The sequence below is a fragment of the Primulina eburnea genome, chromosome 18, assembly GCF_022965805.1.
Source record: "Primulina eburnea isolate SZY01 chromosome 18, ASM2296580v1, whole genome shotgun sequence".
NCBI classification, from domain to species: Eukaryota; Viridiplantae; Streptophyta; class Magnoliopsida; order Lamiales; family Gesneriaceae; genus Primulina; species Primulina eburnea.
In genome coordinates this window covers 96,585-120,597 of record NC_133118.1, presented here as the reverse complement: position 1 = coordinate 120,597, position 24,013 = coordinate 96,585, and the positions used below count along the sequence as shown (strand labels likewise).

General features: G+C 33.9%; 3 protein-coding genes across 9 annotated transcripts; 1 reads left to right on the top strand and 2 right to left on the bottom strand.

The window, feature by feature from the left end:
• Nucleotides 1–6,728: 6,728 nt before the first annotated feature.
• On the bottom strand, nucleotides 6,729–8,986 carry LOC140820094 (uncharacterized). Its single transcript, XM_073180412.1, has 4 exons — nucleotides 8,682–8,986; nucleotides 8,429–8,534; nucleotides 7,634–7,766; nucleotides 6,729–7,081 (listed from the first exon to the last, which is right to left on the bottom strand). Exons 1-4 carry the CDS (start codon nucleotides 8,818–8,820, stop codon nucleotides 6,917–6,919), a joined length of 543 nt encoding a protein of 180 aa, XP_073036513.1. The 5' UTR covers nucleotides 8,821–8,986; the 3' UTR covers nucleotides 6,729–6,916.
• Nucleotides 8,987–9,468: 482 nt separating this feature from the next.
• On the top strand, nucleotides 9,469–15,516 carry LOC140819378 (uncharacterized). 5 transcript variants are annotated; one of them, XM_073179452.1, is made up of 12 exons: nucleotides 9,469–9,560; nucleotides 9,634–9,686; nucleotides 9,881–9,967; nucleotides 10,340–10,473; nucleotides 11,782–11,840; nucleotides 11,911–11,965; nucleotides 12,047–12,097; nucleotides 12,777–12,810; nucleotides 13,536–13,645; nucleotides 14,008–14,055; nucleotides 14,623–14,748; nucleotides 15,214–15,516. In XM_073179452.1, exons 2-12 carry the CDS (start codon nucleotides 9,638–9,640, stop codon nucleotides 15,280–15,282), a joined length of 822 nt encoding a protein of 273 aa, XP_073035553.1. In that variant the 5' UTR covers nucleotides 9,469–9,560; nucleotides 9,634–9,637; the 3' UTR covers nucleotides 15,283–15,516. The 5 variants fall into 5 exon arrangements, with proteins under 5 accessions (XP_073035553.1, XP_073035552.1, XP_073035550.1 ...); XM_073179451.1 differs by having other exon boundaries at nucleotides 9,545–9,686; nucleotides 13,563–13,645; nucleotides 14,629–14,748; XM_073179449.1 differs by having other exon boundaries at nucleotides 9,545–9,686; nucleotides 13,563–13,645.
• A 4,482-nt stretch (nucleotides 15,517–19,998) lies between these two features.
• On the bottom strand, nucleotides 19,999–24,013 carry LOC140819741 (eukaryotic translation initiation factor 3 subunit I-like). 3 transcript variants are annotated; one of them, XM_073179925.1, is made up of 10 exons: nucleotides 23,831–24,013; nucleotides 23,197–23,404; nucleotides 22,319–22,534; nucleotides 22,084–22,211; nucleotides 21,774–21,893; nucleotides 21,581–21,670; nucleotides 21,302–21,388; nucleotides 21,115–21,194; nucleotides 20,149–20,267; nucleotides 19,999–20,117 (listed from the first exon to the last, which is right to left on the bottom strand). In XM_073179925.1, exons 2-9 carry the CDS (start codon nucleotides 23,378–23,380, stop codon nucleotides 20,192–20,194), a joined length of 981 nt encoding a protein of 326 aa, XP_073036026.1. In that variant the 5' UTR covers nucleotides 23,381–23,404; nucleotides 23,831–24,013; the 3' UTR covers nucleotides 19,999–20,117; nucleotides 20,149–20,191. The 3 variants fall into 3 exon arrangements, with proteins under 3 accessions (XP_073036026.1, XP_073036025.1, XP_073036027.1); XM_073179924.1 differs by having other exon boundaries at nucleotides 19,999–20,267; XM_073179926.1 differs by having other exon boundaries at nucleotides 19,999–20,267; nucleotides 23,197–23,401; nucleotides 23,831–23,984.

Sequence of the window (24,013 nt, the reverse complement as noted above, 5' to 3'; positions counted from 1 at the left end):
CATTTTGATGTTATCAAAATTTTGAACAGCAACAGAAAGTTTATTTTCTTTGGTTTGATCATTTCCTTCACACAGCTGGAACAGCTTTTCTCAAATTTCTTTGGCTGACTTACACATCTTTATTTTGCTGAAGGTTACTTTTTTATGCAAACATGGTTGGTCAAGCACCAAAGAAGGCATGGGAAATGTTGGAGTTGCCCGAAGGACCTATAACGAGGGGACGTAGCAAGAAGTTTAAAGAAGCACTTCAAGGATTCATGGTGAGCTACCAAGGAAGTTCAGCAAATGGGGTGTCTAAATTAGAGGAGCTTGGGGAACATGGACACAATGATGGAAGTGTTTGGAATGTAATTCAAGTGCTAAATGACCATGAGGACAGCAGCACGCACGCACTAGCACATGATCCCGCGCCCCCGCGCGCACAATCATGCATAAGGGCAGCAAGTGGCACGCCATCGTGCCACTTCCGGCGCGGCCGCATGCAGGGCGCGCGCGCCATGGAGCCACAACCGGCGCTGCCGCGCGCACATGGCTGATTTAGTGCAGTATACCGCGCGCCCCTGCGCGTAATCTCGTGCCACCGCGCGCACTTCCGTGTAGAATTTGTTCACAACTCTTTTGATGACTTTTTGCACTAATTTTTATTATTTTATTGTATTTATATGCATTGTATCAACCAAAAACGTGATCATTCAGACTTTAAACATATTATTGGAGATTTCTCTCAATATTCAAGGCATTTTGTTTGATCTTCAACACAAATCAAACTTATCAAAGATTGTATCTTTGTGGCGTTTGTCCATTGTTTTTCGCATGGATTGTCAAAACAAGTTCTTTGAAGTTTCGTTTGAAATTCGATTGTTATTATCGTTGATATTTGTTGCTAAGTTATAATCGCTTAGAGGTGAATATCACAAATCGTTACTTGTTTCAAAAGATCGGGACAACATAATCGATTCTTGTTCTTTATTGAATTGATGGCTCGATTTCAATAATCGCGTTTGCTTTTCATTCGTACGAGTATTCGTATCATTTGGTATCAGAGCTTCTGGTTCTGTTTGATTCAAGTAAGTTATCGTTGTTGTTGTTATTTTCAGATCTGTCTAAAATTTCATTCCGATCTCAGATCTATGATATCCTTTCGTTTCTATTGTCAAATCTTTCTATATAAAAAAAATATAAGAAAAGAAAAACATAAATTTCGTTCTGTTAACAGATCTGTGTTATTCCTTCGTTTCTGTTTTCAGATATGTGTTATCCTTTGTTATGTTTTCAAATCTGTGTTATTCAAGTGTTCTTGGCTTTGTGCAATCCAAGTGAGACAGTTGCAAGTGTTCACAAGTTGAATCTTGTTAGTTTGATAAAAAAAAATATATAAAGATTGATCACATCTTTGAGAGAACTATCACATTCGAGTGAAAATATTTGAGTGCGAGTGTTATTTCTTTGGAGTGATTGTGAGAATTTGGGTGAGGAATATCTTTTATTTCTACTAACATTTTCTTGCAGATACAAAATCTGAAAGTAAAATGGAGAGGGAGGTAGGAGAGAGTTCGAATCAGGGGTTGTCTAAGGTTCAAATGGAGGCGTTATTTGGGCATTTTAGTAGAATGATGAGGGCCGAGTTGGATCCTTTATATGAGAGGTTGGATAGGCTTGAGGTTAGTACTAACAGAAATAAAACTAAGCCTAAATGTTTGGGTAGAGGCGAAGAAGAAGAGTATGAATATGATTTGGAAGGAGAAGAGGAGAGTCAAAACGAGAATTGGGGTAGAAGCGGAAGAGGTAGAGGATTTGGTAGGGAAGAAGAGAAGTTGTACGATGTGAACCTTTGAATTTTTTCAAGAGCAGTTAGACTCGGAAACTTAGATTGTCGTCCACCCTCTTTTTTCTCTTATTCTTTTCAAGTAATCTCCAAACTTCTTCATGATTAATGCGATAGAGTTTTCATAGAGGTCCGATTCATTGACCTATTGTGATAATTGAAAAAAAAATCATTGTAAGAGTCATTAAAACTTGGAAAACAATCGTTTTATATTTTTCCTTCTTTTGTAAATACATGTTCATCTCGAAATTACGAAGGGAATTGATCAATTCATCTAGTGCAAGCTCATTTGTATTTCGTGCTTCATCAATTGCATAGATATTGATCTTCAAACTCTCTGGAAGTGATCGTAATACTTTGCTAACAAGTCTTTCATTTGAAATTGGATCACCGAGGATGAATGCTTCATTGGCTATCTCTCTCTAGCGGCAATCATAGTCGGTGATTGTCTCAATTTTTTCTATCCTAAAACTTTCATATTTAGAGATTAACATTCCTAGCTTCGTTCTTCGTATACTTTCAGATCTTTCACAAATTTTGAAGGATTTCATATGCATCCTTAACAGAAACACAACTGGTAATCAAGTTGAACATGTTCATATCAACTTATGTGAATATGTCATTTAAAGCCTTTGAACTGTAGTTTGGAAATTGGACTTCATCATTTGACTGATCACTTTCTAGTTTGATCAGACTGTCTTCATCTTCATCAACTCTTTTTGGCGGAGTCCACCCATTGACAACTCGTTGTCATGCTATTTAATCTATGGACTTGATATAGAATCTTGTTTTGACTTTCCAAATAACGTAGTTGGATCCATCCAAGACAAGCAATCGTAGTGCAATGTTGGCAACTGGCACGTCCATTGAATTTTAATTGTTAAAAAAAAAAAAACTAGAATCACACTTAGTAACCTCAAGAATTGGCTCTGATACCAAGTGAAAATATTTTTTTTAATATAAATGGTAAAAATTGGATGTGTTAAACAAGTGTTGTCTCTGATGTTATAATATCTTGTGACAACATGCATCAGAATAATATGACACAAAAATAATTAAAATAACACAAAGAAAATTATGCACAAGTGAACATACTTGTGTGATGCCTCATGGAAAAATCATCAATAGAAAATAAATTGAGTTTATAAAACAATACTAGTGAAAGAACGAAAAACTATCTTTTTTAACAAGTCAAGAAAGTAAATTACATTCTAAAATCTCAATAAAAAAAAAAATAACCAACACACTAAGATGCAATTCTGCATAGCTGAAATTCGGAACAACAAAATAATTCTTCAAATAACACTTTGTACAGGTGTCATCTTCAAATATGTCAAATACATCATGACAATACAATAAAATAACGATTATTCGTCTTTGCGAGTTCTTCTGAAAAATCTCTCGTATATCGCTCTTCTTGCTTTTGCTCACACATCATCAATTATTCTCCAATATATAGAGACTTATGTTGATCTTGATATGTGTGGGGACCCGGACGCTAATCAAGTTCTTAATCATAATTGGGACTAATTAATCAATTAAAAACAGGGTCAAATTTTTTTTTAAAAAAAATGCGGAACGTAGTGAAATCAAACATATATACATCTCAGTATATAAAATACAATACAAGTCCTGTACTGCATGCATTCAAACTAAACTAAGGTTTAACAACTAATGTCAAGTGTTCAAACCCTATTATACATCAAAATCAAAGTCCGGAATCTCCACTCTAATCACGATCTTTCTTCATCTCCTCAACCCTGAACATGTCCCACCTGTTGTCATGTACACATACAGACAGGACAACAGCCGGATAATTCCGGTGAGAATATAATCCCAGTATAAATCAACGAAACATGCAATCATATAGCAAATATAAAGCATGTAATCAGGTAACAAAGATATGTATCAATATCTGAAACATAATCAATATCAAGCTGTCGACAATGCTCGTGACTCCACGACTCAGACTAGATTCAATCCTAGCCTAGGGATCCCGATTTCCAGACATTGGCATTCCATATCGACCAACAGTAATAGAAAAGACTCAAGTTCTATCCACGTCGATATAGTATCGATCACCAGTAATAGAGAAGCTCTGGTTCTATCCACATCAATATAGTATCGATCACCAGTAATAGAAGAAACTCCAACTCTATCCACATCGATATAACATCGATCAACAGTAATAGAAGAAGTTATAATTCTATCCACATCGATACAATACTGATCACCAGTAATAGAATGAGCTATCATTCTATCCACATCGATAGCCAATTATCCAGTAGCAGACTATGGAACTTCCGCCAATACAATATCTCATGACATCGTGCAATGTGCCCGTGGTGATCCCACCACTATCAGGCACTTCTGTCATAAGACTACTCGTCTAATACCTGTTATCTAAGATCAAGAGAACAAGTATATCAATCAAATCAATGCAATATCAATGCAATAAAGTAAAGTATGTGATTTAGGAAAACTCAAGTCTAAACCGACTCAAGTCGATCTCCCAATACCACATTGACTTATACCTTTCTTTCGTCGTTTTCTGGCTCAGTCGCAGTCCTGAACTCACAGCCTATCTGGCAATGACAATATCGATAATCTCATGTCAATATACCTTTCAAATTAATATCAATATGATCAGTCTTGATTTAATTCAAAATCAACGGCATAACGGTACAATTTCAATATCCCCGTTAATACCATATCCTTGGATCACAGTTACAATCCATAACCCATATCCAATACAATCCTTAATCCAATTCACAATTCAAATCTGTCTGGTATAAATCAATATACCCTAGAAATTCATAACAATTCCATAATCAGTCCGTTTCTTAATCTGACTTTGATTCTACGATGTCTAACATATCAAGAACATCATATCTGAATCCTATTCAATTCTGACAATAGCATAATTTCAAAACATGTCAAAATGTAGTAAAACTTTCGTCAAGTTGTAGCCTACGTCGATAGGATCACAGTACTGAAGTCAGATTCAAAATCAGACGGACGGATTGAAATATAAAGACGTAAGGATTTTCAACACATACACAGGAGCCTTTTCTCGAGCTTCTTTCTTTCCTTTCTAATGAAGGAACCAACGTATAAATGTATATATATATATATATATATATATATATATATATATATATATATATATATATATCAAGTTGGTCGGTTAAAGAAACGTGGCTACTTTTCAATTCTTTCGGGCGGCGCTCGGGCGGTGCTAATTTACCGCTCGAGCGCGGCATCCTCTGTCCGAGTTCCTTCCAAATTTTACATTGGCGCTCGGGCGGTCAAAAACTACCTCCCGGGCGCCACACCTTCTGTCCAAGATGTGTTTTTTATGGAACATTGGCGCTCGGGCGGTCATTTCTTACCGCTCGGGCGCCACTAGTTCTGTCCAACACTTGCACCCGTCATATTTAATCTCATTTCACGTCCCGATTAATCCTTTCATAATCATATCAAATTATATATCAATAATTATAGATTACTAGGATTAAATTTCCGGGCATTACAATATGATTCTTTGAATAGATTCCTACAAAATAAGAAAAGTAGTCTTTCATTAAAAAACAAATTCTTTTAAATATCAAATAACAAAATCTAGAGCCTAATAAACTCAATATTTAAAAAAAATTGTAAAATCTCATCAAAAAAAAAAAAGAATTTAGGAGATAAATTGTGTCAAGGCATGATAAATTTCTTTTCAAGAATCATTTGGTCTTCTAGACATGTCAGTCATATATGGCGCCTGCATAGAAACATTTTTAAAAATGTAGAACGATTTGTAGTTGAATGTGTTCCTCCTTGGTATCTCTTATGTTATTGAGGTGGGAAGTGAGTTTATGTTCCAGCTTATAGATTTATAATAGATAAAAAAATAATTAGAAAAAGGACACAATTTCTTTATTAATGAGTAGTATGATATATACAAAATGTCATTAGTTTTTGTATTTATTTATTAAGTCCATATTCATTCGTGATTATTAATGACGTCGATGACTTCAATCGTCCTTTTTTTACCAACAATTTTTCATGTTTTCATGACAAGTACCAATTAACAGGCATATGCAGGGGATTAGCATTTTGGTCATATATGTTTGCTTGTTTTTTGTTTTGAACCTGTATTATGTCATGTTTTAGAAAAGGTAAAATAACTTGGATTTTTTTTTTGGATTTCGTCTTGTCTCGTCGGAACAGGAGAGAGCAACCGGAGTTTGCTTATTTGACACCGGATTTCGCCCACTTGGCATCTATTAATGATCATGTGGCATAAATAGATTCCACCTAAGCAAAAGTAGCTTTAAAAAATAAATAAATAAATAAAATAGGGAAAAACAAGGTTTCCCTCCAAATCAATCTATTTTCTTTGACCATCCATATACACACTCTATTGAACCATTCTCCATTTATTTTATTTAAAACAGTAAATGATCACAAAGATGGCGCACATTTGCGACGTTCTATCCATCAGAAAATCTAACGTGCAAAGCCCAGTCCACCATATCTTTGTGTCCAATTGCTTGTTTGCTCTGCCTCAATTCACCATTTCGAAAGAAGGTTTATCCGTACCATTTTCTCCTACCCCTTCTAGCTCCAAAGATCAAATACATGGAGCTATGTCGACTTAGGTAGGTCTTGGGGTCAGAGATAAGCCCGAGGCCAAGAAAGAATTATTTATCAAGTTGCTGAAAAACATTTTGATTCGCATAAATGTTCCAGAATACTGTCTTACTTCCTTTCCATTGTAACTAACTACCAATAATTTTACCAAACTAACTACTTATAAAGACAACATTTATTTATTTATTTTATTGTCAATTTTCTAGGAAAACCTCTTATCCCTATTTCCTTCCACGTATCAATAGATCTAACACCACATACATAACAGCATATAAATATGGATAAGAAACCTTAAAAGATAAAACAGCATACAAATAAACATTTCAACAGAGAAGCTAAAATTGCCTTTTTCACATAAATGTTTCGTCATAGTTTACTTCATGTTGACATGCGTCCATGCTAACCGTCTCTGCTGGAGTTTCATGTACAGTGTGCGCTTCAAACAGGCAGTCATACATCCCTGACTTTTAGCCTGACTTCAGAGGGAGAGTTGAGCGGCTTTTTTGGGCTTGAAGGAACAGAGTTGAACTTACGTACCAAGACTGTGAAACAAGGCACAAATAATACATAGAGGGCCCCAAAGATAAATGGTGCAGCAACAAGCCATCCCAACAGCTGCATTTTTCAAAAAAATTACCAAATGATAGAATAGTCTTAAAGATAAAGAGCAAAATACAAGCATAAATCTCCTAGGAATCAGAGCCCAATCACAGTTTGTCACGTTATGACTAATTGCATTTTGTTGTAACCTTACTTCAATCTAAACACAGCTGCTAGTTCATTCATTTACACAATAACAGACGCAGAAGGCCATGGTACCACAGTTTGATGTTTTACATGCATAAATTTGTCTAATTATCAATAAAAAGAGAGATCGTTTTGACAAATTTCAATATTCCTGATTATTTCCTTGTATCTCCATCTCCATATTTTATAACTATAAGAAACTATGAATGAGCTAACTCGAGCTTTATCATAAACCATTTTGACTATCCTTATTCACAAGCATGAACAATCATTCAAATCAAGACGCGAACAAAATGGGATGCTCCCCAAAAATATTATATACTAACTCATAACTAACCTAACATGTTGAACTACCTGCTTTCATAATAGCAAAAGAGACAAAATCTACAGATAGATTTGAATATTAGATAGGTTGCATACTGCGTGGAAAATGCTCTGTAAAACTTCCTTTGATGCCTGTCCAGTCAAGACCTTCTTGAGAGCATCCGAGGTCAATGTAAATTGAGGACCACCAGTGACGATTTCACCAAAGCGTAAAAATGGAAACACTAGACTAAAAGTTGAAACCACATATAAAAGGAAGCCGTAATCAGAAAAATTCATAGGAAACAAAAATTACTGAAATAGAATGCCTCCAGCTGCAATCAGAGAGGTTACAACAACAGTTATATCATAAAAACGCCATATTTTCTCCTATCCATATTTTCTCCTATATTATGACAGACAAAATCTAAGAAGAAAAGCAAGATGGTATTTGTACACACATGCCAAAAGTTTGAGGGAAAGTGACAAAATATAAGAAGAAAAGCAAGATGGTGTTTGTACACACATGCCAAAAGTTCGAGGGTAAGTTAACAGGAAAGAAGAAAAGTGTGGTAGCTGTGGTAATTGGGTCTGCCAAACCATATACCAGCATCTTCTAACATTTAAGACCAACAAGAAGTAAAATAAATAAAAGTCTTTGTTCTTGCAAGGATATTAACCCAACGCACACCTCCCCTCCCAAACAAGCTCGTCCAAAGGCACATACATAGAAAGACTAGGATTATGCATTCTGTAATGAAAAGTTTTAACAATGAGTGGATAGCGGAAAGATATTGGTGGTGAGATAGCGATCTAAAATGAGACAAAAATTACTAATCCAAAAGTCTCCACAAACTCTCTGGTCTTAATTCAACATTGAACAGAATGAGAAAGCTCAAAACGAAAAATGACCTCAATTCAATAGGAGTGGCAATAAAATTAGCCAGCATTACAGTTGGAGCATGACATACAGATCCGAGTACAGCGACAGCGATGCCACAGAGAAACACAGTAATCCCTGGGTGAAGACAATATATATAATCTTCGAGTGATCTCACAAACAGAAAGAAGACAATAACCCAAACAGAAGTTTACTCGCTTCCATTTTTAGCATTAATTATATTTATTTAGAACACAAAAATGGGAAATTAACAAACACGCATACCACAGATGGGAAAGACTCCAATCGTGATTCCCAATGCCGCGGAGAATGCCAATTGCTTGGGCTCTGTTCCCCTGCGGAGAATTTGGAAAAGAGGGTCTACAACTTTTCTTCGGAACCAAGAACCCGCCCGATTCAGCATATCTATGCGATTCAAATCAATCAATTACCGCCGCGCACTGCCGAATGAGCCTAGCTTTATAAATTATAATTTTGAAGGAGAGAGATGTACGGTAGAGGTAGACGAAGATCATTCATTATCAGTAAAAGATTTTGCTATTTTTGTTTTTCAGAAAACATTAACGTAGCATTAAATAATCTTAAAATATGCTATAAAGTTTTTTTTTTAAATATATATATATATATATTTATATTCAAAAAATGGATATGATTCATTCATCGAAATGAGATGTAGCTTCCAGTATCTTGCACAACACCATGTATCCACGTGCTCAAGCAAGCAACATCGCTTTTAATAGCAACAAGAAATCATTCATACACACCACTAATTATGTTCTTCATTAAACGTACACCAACCAAATTTTGGATTTGTCGAAAAATGATATCAAATCAACTACGTTTATTTTATTATGTTATAATTATAATAATAGACTTTTCTATATATTTTATTTTTCTCCCTTAACATTTCATTTTAAAAAAAATTACTCACTTTTATTTTAAAATCTTTTTAAAAAAACATTTCACTCTTGATTTTTTTTGGAACCATTACTTTTTTAGCCGAATTGTCAAAAGAAATAATTTCCTCTTATTATTATTATTATTATTATTATACTAATAACGGACGTTTGGGTTGAGCTGTTTCCGCCTGCTGCTACTCATAAGACATTCCAATTCTCTCTCAGAACTACAACTTGCGAGGAGGTATCAATTTCGATTCTATCACTGGATTTGGAGATGAATGAATGAATTGTCATTTTTTGTATGTTTACGGCAGCAAAATGGAGGAGTTATTTCACTATATGAAGACCTTCCGTTCTCAAATGAACGGTATTTCCATCTCTTCCTGATATACTTGTTATTTGATAGCTTTGAAACAATTGATTTTTAAATATTAGTGGCAATTCGGAATTCGTTTCATTATTTTCGAGTTATATGTTGAGGATTGATTAATAGCTCAATAATGTGCAATGTTGTCGAATTTAAAATTATTTTTGATTGATTAACACTGCCAATAATTGCAGATGTGGCGGATCAAGAAGCAAAGATCTCTGTCGAAGAGCATATGCACGGGACTACTATTCAAACTCTCCAAAATGATCTCGATATAGGTTTTCTACGTTACTTGTTATGTTTTTTATTTTATTGTTTTCCTCTTGTTCTTTCCATTTCTTGTGCTGTCGTTAAATACTGGCATTGGCATTTGTAGCTCTTGTTTTGGTTATTCACGGTTAAATTTTGATTAATGTGTTCTTCACCTCCATGGATGTGCTGATTATATTTCCAATTAGAAAATTCGATTACTGCGTTCTTTGCCTCGATGGATGTGCTGAACATATCACCAATTATAACTTGTAATTTTAGGTTCCCAATCTGCGAAGACGAAATGGATTTCCCCTAGCTAGCAGTCCTCTACTTGTTTCCAGAAGTTTTACTGTGTGCTAGTTTCTCTATTTTCTTATTTCTTTTTTAATGAAATCTAGTGAAAAATGAAACAAGGCAAGTCAAAGAAGAAACTGTTCAGATGGCCAAGGCAAAGCAGCTGATCTGTTTGCAGATTTCTGAAAATCATCTGAAAGTTGCTTCTCTCGAATTTGATTCGTCCACCCTCAATCAAGTAAAGCTTTTGGTTCAACTGATACTCAATATATTGATAGATCTTCGCATGTTATGTAATTATCAAACTCAATCACATTTCCCCCTCGAGAAACTGATAATAAACTTAAAAATAATGTTTATCTTTTTATTCATTATATTTTGGGATATCTTATTGTATATTACAAGACCGAAACTGTCAATCTAAAAGGGGAAGTTTAACTGAAGCTGGAGCAGACATATGAAGGCCACACTTTCAGGGTTCACCATGTGAATCAATCTGTTTTCATTTTTTTTTTCAGCTAATCCTGCTTTAATCTCACCTGGGCCATAAAGGCCTATATACAGTAGTGTCTCGCAAACTAAGCATGGCGGAGATATGTTTATAGTCATATCTGGTTGAAACATGATCCTGTTACTTCTGCGGTTGTGCCATGTCCTCCTGATACTTTTTCTTAGTAGGTTGATCTTAAGTAATCTGCCGACGTCCCTTGAGTAGGTATTCTTGTTGTCTCTTACTTATAGAGATTCTTCATCGCTGGAATACTCTGTTGTCTGAGTCTCACAGGTCCTAAAATTTTTCTCATCTAGGTAGTTTTTGACATTATTATAATGCTCCTTGTAACCCACGTAAGCCTGCAATGATTAAAACCCTTTGATAGTCAAACCATGAGCAACAAGGTCTCTATTGGGATTATATATACTTGCATCAGACATACAACAGCCTCAGCGGTTCCTCATTCAATTTCAAATCCACCTTAACCAAAAACAGTAACGAGTTTAATAGGTTGACTTTTCTAAGAACTTGTGCCGTGCGACATCTTCAAATGAAATACAAAATTGCATATTATTCATTCAAACACCTTTTGATCTCCAGAAAGAATTATAAGCTTAGGACTTTCACGCACATGTTCACTAAACAGTTTGCAGAAAAAGGTAATTTCAAGTAGGCATTTCTCTAAACACTTCCCACTAAATCTTGACCCTCGGAAGTTGTAAGGCAGCTTGCACCATTCTATGTGGATGCTAGTACACTGAATGCATTTGTATTTTAAAAAGCACGTGAAAGTTACATATATGTTCAAAAAAATCCTTTATTTTCAGTTACCCTCTTCTTTTCTGTTTTAAGTAAAAGTACTGAAAACATAAAATCCTCAAGATCACATTTGAAAGAGTTATAATTTATTTGTATGTGTTTTATAAGTCTCAACATATCTAGAATATTAGGGAAAATTCTTCTTTCTATGGAAGAATGGAGGTTGGGTCTTGTTTTTTCAATTCATGAATCAAACTACTCACCCTACTTCTGTCGGATCCTCTTGGCACGCAGACAATGGAGCTTATGCAACAACAAAAATTAAGCCTGTCAGCGAAACTTGTGGATAGAAGGTAATTCGAAGATCATGTATCACAAGAGAGACAATGAATCACTATATAACAACCATTGATTTCCAAACAGTGGGCATTACGCAAAGGTTGCCGAGGATATTAGTCGAGAATTGAAAGGATGGCAGGTTTGACATCTTACTATGTAGTATCCAGATCATGCTTGCTGTATTTGTCACTTTTACAAGGCTGTGAATTTGACCATGCAGGAATGGATTGATGCTCACCAATTCGACCCAGTGGCCAAAGAAGGCTTAGTGGTTTCTTGAAATACCTTTTCCTTTTTATTCATAAAACATTTATAATTAGTTAAATAATGAAATGCACAATTCTTCAGATAGTAACATTAAAACTCCCCAGGTTACTTTAAAGATTTATTGCGATATTACTTCAAAACAATAATGCATAAGTTTCTGAATGAGTGCATGAGCTCAATTGCAAGATGAAGCTATCATCAGTTGCATTTTATTTTCTTTTTTGAAGCAATCTAAATGGCAAGAAAAGGATTTCTCCTAATCGAACTGTATGGTACCTTTAAATTTAACATGATAATATGTTGTATGAATTCTGAGGTGCCACCAAAAATTAAATTAGTATTCTCTAGGCTTGTTCGTTAAGATTCAATTGGTACTAAGGCATCAATTATCTTCTTTCTGACACTATTTTATAGTTTTTGGTCAAATCATGCATTCAATTTTCTTGTTTGATACTGAAGACATACCTTACCACCTCTCCGATAATCTAATCTATGTCAACATAAACCATTGCATCGCTAGTTTCAAATGATATTAATATGAATTATGATTTAATGATTCATTTCCCAATCTCAAGGAGGAGCATTCATGGAAAAATATGAAATTATATAACATGAACTTGTTAGGTGCTTGTTGCATTCTCAGAGGGCAGGTTTATTATTGATTTGGGTTGATGTTCATGCAGGTAAATGAAAAGGCAAGTGGAGATGGAACTGAAGGTACATTTCAACATGTTCTGTCAAGTGAAATGTACATTAGCAGTTTCTTTCTTTTGCAGGATGAAAATGTCTAAGCTGTTAAACACAAAAAAATAAAAATTAAAAAATTAATAATAATCCATTTTAATTTTGTCAATTCCAAAGGAAAGCATTTTAATTAATCACGTGTTTCTATTTTATTAGAAAGTGTAATGTTCCCTTGTATATGATTGATAGGGAATATTTTAACTTTATTTTTCAGTGTTAGGATGCATTCAGTTTTGTTCTAGTCAAATAAGATAAGATGAACTGGACCATACTTCATTAAAAACCTAATGATGAGTTTAGCTTATTTCGAGCATGCGATTTTGTCCCGTGGCCAGATGTGCATGGTGGGGAGTAATATGTTCCTGCCTCTAAAGCGAGTAAGTGACCCATTCAATAGATCATCTGTAAGCATGTGAAACTTCATATCTTGTGATTGATGACCAACTTGATAGGATAGACTACAGTTACAGAATTTGCCCAGTTATCAACATTTAATGGCAAATTGTGTTTTCTGATAACATAACAGTGTGACTTCACAAGAATAGATGTGTTAGTTTTGTTGCCGTCAATAGGAGTTTTGATTGCTATGATCGATGATATTTATAATATATGCCATATATAGCATGTAAGAAATCTCAGAACAACTCTGTTCATGTTAATTATATTCACAAAAATGACTAGACCATGATAATTATCAGACTTTCTGAAAGATGTTGGTCAAACAGAAATTTTGGATTTAAATGCTGCTAAAGCCAACTTGGATAAGCTGGAACAATTGAAAGCAAATCTTCTTGTGGAGAATGCTAAGGTATGAATGTTAGATTGTTTGATTTATGTCATTATATTCCAGCATCTTGAAATTTTATTTTATTTAGGTGATAAGAACTTATACTACTATTAGAATGCCAATTAATCATATGGTTGGTAGCTTTGTTGGGGTCATTTTGAAATTTTTTAATTCCGGGTATAGATGGATCATGGATCAGTGAAATATTCATATGCACTCGATTTTTTTGTCTTTTCCGTCAGTGAGTCACCCAAAGATTGTTCTCAGAAAATTGACTCTGTTCTTCGCTCGCTGACTTTGTGCGAGGGAAATTTTTTGTGGTTATTTTGGGTGATAACTCACCGCATAATTTAACTTACTTTTGTGACTATTTGGTGTTACAGCTGAGGGAGTCTGTTGATCTACTGATGTCTAAAATGAATTGTTTTAAGGTAACTCGTATAGTCACAATTTTTTTTTCGATTTTATCTCTTGTATTTGCTTTGTATGTATTTTAATTAACTGTTAATTAGCTGGCAGCTGGTCAGTTCTTGTGCAAATCCTGCTTTTCCGAATCTTTTCCTTGCAGAAATATACAAAGAAACGAAAAAAATAGAAGCGACATTATAATTAGATTCCAACTGCCTGACATAGTGATTAATTGGTCTGGCACAAATTTAATCAGTGCATGAATTTATTTCTTCTTTTACAGTTTGCATGGGAAATAAATTAATAGTCATTCATTGTTCTTTTTTTTGTATAGGAGCGTGGCAGTTGTGAATTTGTTAACATAAATTATTGGTTAGTTTGTAATGAAAGATTATTTAACGTATGAACGTCATCTGGTCACTCAGTTATTCACCGAAAGATCAAACCAGTTAAAGTTATTTAGCAAAAGCAAATGGTCAGCATAGAGGAGATTAGACTTTTAAGCTTCCCACTTTCTGAATCATGTTAATAATCCATCTAGCAAGTCTAACTAGTGAAATGGTCCAATTGTTGATTATGATTAATGGCAATTGCAGCAAGAACTTGTGAAAATGGATGAGAAAAGCTTGGAAGAGGAGCTTCGAGCACTCTTATCTGACAAAGCTGGAGAATACGAGTATGTGCAATCTCTGCAGTTCCAGATTAGGAAATTGAAAGTAAGTTTTACCTGCTTTTCCTTTTAGATTAAACAATTTACAACCTAGGCAGCAATTCACATCTGTCTTGAGCTCTAAAGTTTCTATCCTAATCTCTGATAGTTTGTTAATACGTGTGTGTGACCTTCAACCTTGGAAAACTGGCAATGATTGTGAATATTGTGATAAAGAAGAAAGTTTGGATAAGCTGCTGAATCAAGCAGCTAGTGATATTTTGTTACAGGAAATGGGCCAACAATTAAATAGAGAAAAACCCATTATACAAATATTCGGTAATTTTTTTTGAGAGTTTAGCGACTAGCTGTGCTAGGGAAATTACAATTGTACAGAGCAGTGTCTCTGGGAAAACTACCTTACAATTTCGTATGTATTAATTAATATTTACCTATTTTGATCCATTTATTTGTGAGTGTTGTTGTCGTCGCAACATATTAGCTATCTCATCTTTAATGTTCATTATTTTAGGAAATTTCGCACAAGGTTAGGTGCTCTTGTGGAGAGGATTTCAACGTTGAGCTGGATCCATGTGCTTGAAGACCCTCGGGAAGAATGTTGGAATTCTCGTCCTATATTTTTGTACCAGGTAAATGTGCCAGAAAGTGATTTAGAGTAGTATATAGTAGGCCAAAATCAAATGGAAGAGATGATGTGATTTCATGTGTAACACCGAATGCATACAGTTCAAGGTTATCATATTTTTCTTTCAGCAAAATTGCAAGTGGTGCCTTCATTTTTTAGGCTTCTATAATGAAATCCAGATTATCTTACAGAGAATTGAAGTTTTACCTCGCGGTTGGTATGGTTTTGAAGCGGCAGGGCGGATTGGACATCAAACTAATTTTAGCCTTATTTTTTATATATATAATTTTAAAAATAAAAACTAAAATAAAATAATAAGAAATATGATAAGAACTAAGGGTGTTCAAGTTCTGAGTCTTCAAATTTTTTACTTGGAAAGTGACCATATTGAAACTTGAAAGAAAAAGTATATTAAATTTTCAGATCAATGAATTAAATTTATAATTTCAAGTTATTAAGTTTATTTACATATTTTAAATACATAAACAATTTTTATAATATTTTTTATACTAGAATAACATTAAACAAATTTAAAAACACGTAAGTTATTGTTTAAGTAAATATAGTAATAATAACACTATTTACTATACCAGAATGTAATTGTGGTTAAGTGGTGTAAATTTATATGTATCTTCTCATCGAGCCGAGCTCCAAGTAACTGGTGAGTAACTTATTTTATTTACATTCTTAATTGTATCTATATGTTTTGTATATCTTTTATTCTCCAATCATAAATCATATTTCAAGAAAATTTCTCTCCTTAATAGCACAACACCATATTGTCTTAATATAAAAGTATCTATGAATATGTAACCTGTAAAAATAGTATTCTTGACACAAACTATATTGTTACTATATCTGTTACACCTATTTTAATATCACAAAACATATAATTACAAAAATATTTTGGTTAGATTGTGAGCTTTCAAATTGATAAAACGATTAACGAATATATCAATTAGAAATTGATTTTTATAACAACTAGAAGTTCTATAAGTAACACATTAAAATTGATTGAATGCACTGTTTGCAATGAAATTTCAGCTAGCTACACAAACCAGTATTGATCCTTATCACAAGAGCATACTTTCATATATTTTCATATAGGTTTTTATGAGTTTACATATGTATAGAGCGATTATGTTACTCACGTCTTTGTGTAATGCCCCGATTACTCGTACAATTGATAATAATGCGTTTATGTCATTTATTATGTAGTTATTTAGCTCATTATGTTTTACATATTGATTGAGATATCGATATTGAGATTGAATATGATTTTTAGATTGTCCATAGTGTATTGAGAATGAATATGTGTCTAAATAATGATACTAAGATGTGTAGGTAAAAGTAGTGTAATGGAAGTTGGTAGGAAATAAGATGAAAATATGGCAGTTTTTACGGGTTTTAACATAATGATTTGAATAATTATCCAAATTATGTGAGGCCACAACCATTAGAAAGCTAAGATATAATGTTGCAACTTTCATGCTTTGGGTTTTGTCCAAATCATTGTGGAAGACAAGCCAAAAGTGTCCCAAATTGTGTCGTGTGTATCGTCATTTCTTCACTGACACATGTTGGGAAATAAGTATAACATTTTACTCAGACCTTCAAATGACATGAAACCAATTGGAGATGCAAGCTAAGACATAGGACTACAACTTTCCTGTTTACCATTTTTTTCAGATTATGAAAGGAAGAAACGTTTCTGGAGCGATCTTTTGATGAAACAGTGTGTAGGGCAGAATGCTTGGCACCTGAGCGGTAAGTTATGATCGTCCGAGCGCCCCTATATTGCAAGTTCAATATTTTTCCCGAGAGTTCCTACCCCGGGCGGTAAGAAATGACCGCCCGAGAGCCAGTGCATATTTTTAAAAAGTTTGGGGCCGAGAGTTGCGCGCCCAGGTGGTAAGAAATGACCGCACGAGCACCGCCTTGTATATAAAAAGATAAGCGTCAACTTTTCTAAGCATTTTCCACCATTTCTCACATTCTTTAGCAGTGAGAACTTGAAAGAAACAATAACTCTTCCTCCCAAAAGCTTCTTTCTTCCTTTTTTTCATCATTTTGAAGTAAGAACTTAGTTTTCCATCACAAAAACTTCCTAAGAGTGTAAGATTTCATATCTTTTGGTTGTTATACATGTAGAGGAATAGCTTTCACCTAGTGTAGACAGAGTAACTGGACTATTGATATATTTGACAATATAGGAACGAGAAACATCGTCTCAAACCAGTATTCGTATACTTTGACTGTAAATTGGCATGTTCTTGAAGTAATACATGAGTAATATTATGAATTTCAAATGATTCACATTGTTTATTGATATATATACATTGTTAGTATGTTTATTGATGAAAACATTGTACCATATTCTATTGTTATGTATTAAATATGAAAGAAACTCATGAATATTGAATATAGATGTTATGTCATGAACATGAACATAAACATGAAAGGAAAAATGACTGATTTTATATTATATAGAGCTTGTTGACATCATGGATGGTTTTAAGTCCACCAAACCTATTGGCCAATATATGTTCATGGGGCGTGGGGTTGTCAAAAGTGCTCCCTGACATCCAACACAGTAGTAGCTATATAATAAAGCAAGTACAGTAGTACATGTCAACTAATGAGGCTCACGTACAAAAATGAACATGAATATATGCTATGATATGACATTGTTTAAATATTCATTGTTGATCACGACTTGATATGTATGTTCTTTCGATGCATATTGATACGTATAAGTGCCAATTTATTGAGTTTTATAAACTCACATAGCTCATGTATTACAAGATCAGGTAATGAAGATACATAAGATGCCGGTTCGCCAATGGATGCTTGTGATATGTCTTACCTCGACAAGAACCTGAACGTCTTATTGTATAGCTTCTGCATATGTAATATAGTATATTTTATGTCAAGGTTTGAAACAAGTTCCACGATATGTTACCATGTATGTTTGTATATAAGAATATGGTTATATGTGTGTATAGACATTACTGCTTGAGTTTTTGGTTAGAAAAAAATGTAGGGACATCATGCCAAAAATTTTATAAACCATCAAATTGATGTCTCTTGTTTGAATTACTTCATAATATGGATATATCATTGAAATCCTATTTTGATTATGATAATCATGTCAAGTATAGAAATAGGGTGTGACAACAAGTTTTGGATTGGACGAGTCATATGACATAGTAATGACCAGACAAAATCATATTCCAGAAGATGAGGTTTTATTATTTTTTTTAATTGTTTTTTATTGGATTATAGATTATGTATTTTGATTTAGTTGTACAAATATCTAAGTTCTGACATTTCAGTTTGTATTATGGATTTCTATATGGGATATTTATGGATTATTAACACTATGTTTGGATGAATAAAAAATAGAATTTAGAATTGAATTAGATTTTAAATTTATAGATTTATAATTTCATTTTGATATTTGGCATAAATCGTAAAATATTTTTTGAGGATTGAATTTTGACAGTTAAAAATAAAATTATTTGACAAAAAAAGTTATATATCGAATATTTTTTTAAATATCGTGTTTATTAATAAAATTTATTTAAAATATTCATAAATTTTTTATCATGATATTGAAGAAAATATTAAGTTTAAAAAATAATCAGAAAAACCCATGTTTTTATTAAATAATTTGTTTAAGAATTAAAAGATGGATAAAGTTCATCAATATGTTTTGACCAAACAAAGTGGTGAAGAAATGTATAATTTGTAATTTTTTTTAAATAGAAAGTGAAAGAGTCTTTGACCCACAATAGATAGAAGGAGATTTATTCAATCACATAATTCAGACTCTTAACATTAATTTACCACTGAGTTAAAAAGATACTATTTTCGAACTACCACAATAGATAGAAGGAGATTTATTCAATCACATAATTCAGACTCTTAACATTAATTTACCACTGAGTTAAAAAGATACTATTTTCGAACTAACAGAAAGAAAATTTAATTAATTAAAATTTCATCAAAAACCAATTCCGTTTTCAAATATAATCATTAAAAATATCTTGAATTCCAAATTCCATCAAATTTCTTTTCTCTTTTTTTTTTTCATTCTAAACACACTGCAAGTTTAGTTATGCATGCATTAATTCAACGGTGCCATTTGAGATAAGGTTGCTAGATATATTAATTAAATCATTTTCAATAATTCATCTATCAATTTGACAATTTATCAATAGTTCTGGTGCACAAATAATTTTTATGTGATATAATAACAAATATTTATTTTTATATTTTGAAATCCATATCTCTTATAGTTAATAATAATAATTGTAATAAAAATAATTGACTAATTGAACTGCCAAACTTCTGGGTCAATACCAAGAATCCAAGATGGATGCATGTATGAGAAGCTAGCTAGCTCCATCTCTTAGGAGCATAAGATGAACTCTGGATTTCGAAAATAGTTATTAAAATTCTAATAACTTAAATAATTATTCTGACAGCAACAAATTTGAGTTCAAACTTGTGTATTAATTACTAATCGAACTGCCAACACGTACACACTTCCACCACGAGCATGCATGCATGAATGAGAAGCTAGCTCTATATATACATGCCACTCTTTGGAGCACAAAATGAACTCTTCACAAAGATGCTTTCTCGTAAACAATCAGTACAAGTAAATAAAGGTGAAATTGGATTCCCTATCAATACTATAACTCAATATTAAATATTACTGACAATCTTGCATAGTGATGTTAATATCAAGGGAATTGGAGTCCGGAAATCCCAAAAATAGAAAACAAAATGCAGGTACAACATATAAAAGTGAAGTTAACGACGCAAAAAGTAAAACACCATTCCTGATGCCTCTTGATTAAATTTTGATGCTAAAATAATCTGGATCAAAATGGTGCAATCTCACATATCCATCTTCACCTCCACTTGAGAAACTATAGACAGAATCAGACCATGAGCCAAAAAAAATTGCATTAAACGAAGTAGCACAGATATTTTGGGAGGGCCAAACAAATGTAAAATCAGTAATTAGCAGGGGATGTCAAAGCAAATATTCAGTAGAAACACAGAGAAAAACATAACAAACCTAAAAATTTGTTTTGCACTGAACTTGTTCTTTTTTTTTTTATAGGAAACGATTATTTATTAATAATATAAAAGATAAGAGAGTACATCAGTGGACTAGTAGTCCACTGTCATAATGTGTGAGAGCCCATTAACATCACAGTAGTAATTATTCTAACAATACACAAGTTCCCAATGTCTCAACAAATCAAAGGAGGAGACATTTGTGAAGTCTTTGTGATTTCCAATCCACATTTCTCCATCGCTAATTAATTTTTGGAATCGTTCAGTTTGGGTTGGCCTCATCAATTGGGATAGGGGGTCTACCAGTTGAACAAACTAATAATCTTATGGAGTTATTAGACATAACCCATAAGTCATTGTTAATTGCGACCAATGACAATAAAGGAAAAAAGGATAAGAAGAAAGGGTAAAAGTAGAAGGATAGCAACTGAAGGATAACATGTGAAGAAGCATGCATGACAATGAAAATATCTAGAGCATATAAATTCGTAGATCAGGATATGGAAGATCATTCAAAAAAAAATTATAACAGGTTTAATATATAAAACAGTCACTATTTTTATTTTACTATTTATATGCGACCTGGATCTGTGGATTTTTTCGAGTGGAATAAGCAGGTTTCAAGTAGACCATTAACATGCAGCGGGAGCTCAAACAAGAAGTATTAACAAGGGAATAGGATTCAAATCTCACCTTTTCCCATCTGGATTAAAAGCCAATGCATTTATCGGCCCAAAATGACCTTTTACACCTCCGATTTCCTCTTGAAGGATCTAAACACAGTGCAAGTGGAGAACAAAAATTTCATTAGAGACATGTACATCCTCATTCTTCATCTGCATTACATGTTTAGATTCAAACATCAAAAGAATGATATCACCTTGTGATAAAACTTGGCCTCAAATTTTCCAGCACGATGATCAGTGGTGGTGACAGAAGATGCATCCTGACCACCTCCAAGGACAACCTAAGAAACCCATGAAACAAACGAAATCAAAAGAAAGTGAATTCCCAATTAACGCATGTTGGTAGCCATATCTCAAAGCTGCAAGTTTCATCTGCATCTGCGAGTAATGAACTAAGAACACATAAAATCTAAGTCAAATAACGGCCAAAATTGACGGCTGCACTAGATGGTCCACTCTATGGCGGCACTTACGTGGTCAAGAAGTGGAGACATCGTAACTGCGTTGACTGGTCGCTCAGTCACATAGGTCTTGATGAGTGTCAGCGTCCTTGTATCCCAAAGCTAATAAATGAGTATCAATCAGTTATCAACATTGAAAATAGTATACATGTGGGGGGTGCAGCATTAGATAAAAAGATGGAAGGAGACAAAAAGACTAGCATACCTTGGCTGATTTGTCTAGAGAACCGGTCAGGAAATGTGAACTATCAGCTGACTTTGAAAGAGATGTAATAGCTCTTTTGTGGCCATCCTCCTTGTCAGACTCCTCAAGTAATTTCCCTGTCTGCAGTTTAAAAAGAGAAAAAACCAAATGGCTGCGTATTGTTCAAAGAAGTATCTTTGAAAGTAACAATATGCAAACAAAACTTTGAAGAGGAATTGATCTCTTGGCATTAAATTTCTGCAGTATATTTTGATTTATCATCACAAACTATAGATTTCATATAAATCAGACATCGTCGGGAGAAAACAACCTCAGAATCCCAAATTCGTATTACTGAATCTTCGCCAGCACTAACGACAGTCTTGTTCAGAGGTCCCCAAACTGCTCTGTTAATTCTTCCTGTGGGTCCCTTGAGAACGAGAATGGATTCGCCAGTTTCTGCATTTCCACAGAAGTATAAGTTTTCCAGTTAATCACTGAAGTTTGTTTGGAAAACACCAAAGATGTGAGCCTTAATAAAAAAAAAATAAGAATTATACACTCACGATCATCAGGGTCTCTTGCAATTCGTTTCATGTGAATAGCAGATGGCAATCCCATGAAAGGATCAGTCGTTATAACTGCAAGCTTATCACCAACTGCAAAATCAACTGATCTAGCGGGTGAATCAAAGTTGAATGTGAAAAATGGAGTTCCTGTTTGGACATTCCATAGCTTTGCGGTCTGATCCGCACTTCCAGTGATAAGCCTGGTTGAATCCCCTACAGATAAGAGAAATAATATTTCACCGTGTCTCACATTACACCAATAACTTCTCTTAAATCAGTTTGGTATCTCTAGCTGAACAAATGATATAGAATACTATCCAGCTGAAGAAGAAATATGGGCCTTCTCTCAGTATGTGGAAATGTCATCAAATACAATATAAGTACCACACCTCTCTATCTAGTTCTTGTGTTCCACTTATTTCAAGATGTATATAGCATATATACTCAAGTACATGTGGGTGACTAAAACAGTGATTAGGCAATGAAAGACATGGAGAGCAAATAAGCCCAGTTGAATAACTAACTCTCCATCACACCTAGCTTAAAAGTTATCATAATGGTACTTTAATAAATAGCAAGTACATTGAATTTTCCCAGTAAATGTCTTGAAACTCAAACTGCATTTGCGTGCATCTGAGCTTTTTGATGTGTATCAAGTACTTCCTACATTCCTTCCCAAGACATATACAATTGCTCATAATCGAGATCCAAGAACACCCAAAGTCCCAACTTGAAAATCCCAGAAAACAGTCAACTTTCAACAAATCACTCTTACTCCCTCACCCTTCTGTACTCGCTTACAAGAAAATCAAAAAAGGCATACAAAATACAACACAATGTAAAAAGCGACAGAAGTAGAGAGACTAATAACTAACTGGATACATCACAGGACCAAACAGCCCCGTTGTGGCCACGGTAAGTGCCGAGGCGCTCTCCATTATCGGCAAACCACACAGTGGGATTGTGGTCTTTAGCGCACGAGAAGAGCAAATCCCCCTCCCTGTTGTACTTTAGAAATGTTAGAGGCCTCTCGTGTCCTTTCATCAGTATTGGCCTCATATTTAGTCGTTCAAATTTCAACTGCTGCAAAAATGAGAAATTTTAAACAAAAACCAAACCCTAATAGTTGAGAGTTATCATATGATGGCTTGATCTAATACCCCAAAGTTGGACATCACTATTTCTAAATCTTAAGTTGTCGTTTACAAAGTTGTCATTAATTAATCACCAATTTAAACAACCCCCAATTTATATTAGTATGCACAAGTACAAGTTCAAGCTAAAACTGAATAAATATCCTAATCAACATTACGAAAACAATACATTTAGCCTTTCATATGATTTATTATACCTTGAACTTGTTTCTAGACACGAAACTACAACATTCAAAATATAGCAACAACCATATAAGATTCAAACTCTCGTAGTTCGAGCAATATAAATTCAAACAAACGAAACAACAAAAAACCGAAAACAAGGGTAGAAATTTATTAGGGTTCTCGACAATACCTCAGGAATGGCCTAAATGGAGCCAGAAAATGCTCGATCCTTCGATTTCTATTGCTCAACAATCCCAAATGAAAGCAGCGAGCAGCAAGAAATTGGAGAGATTGGGAGGGTTTACTTTTAGGAATGAAGAAGGTTTTGGGCTTGTAATCGACGGCAGGCCCATTTACTACTTAAAAACTAAAA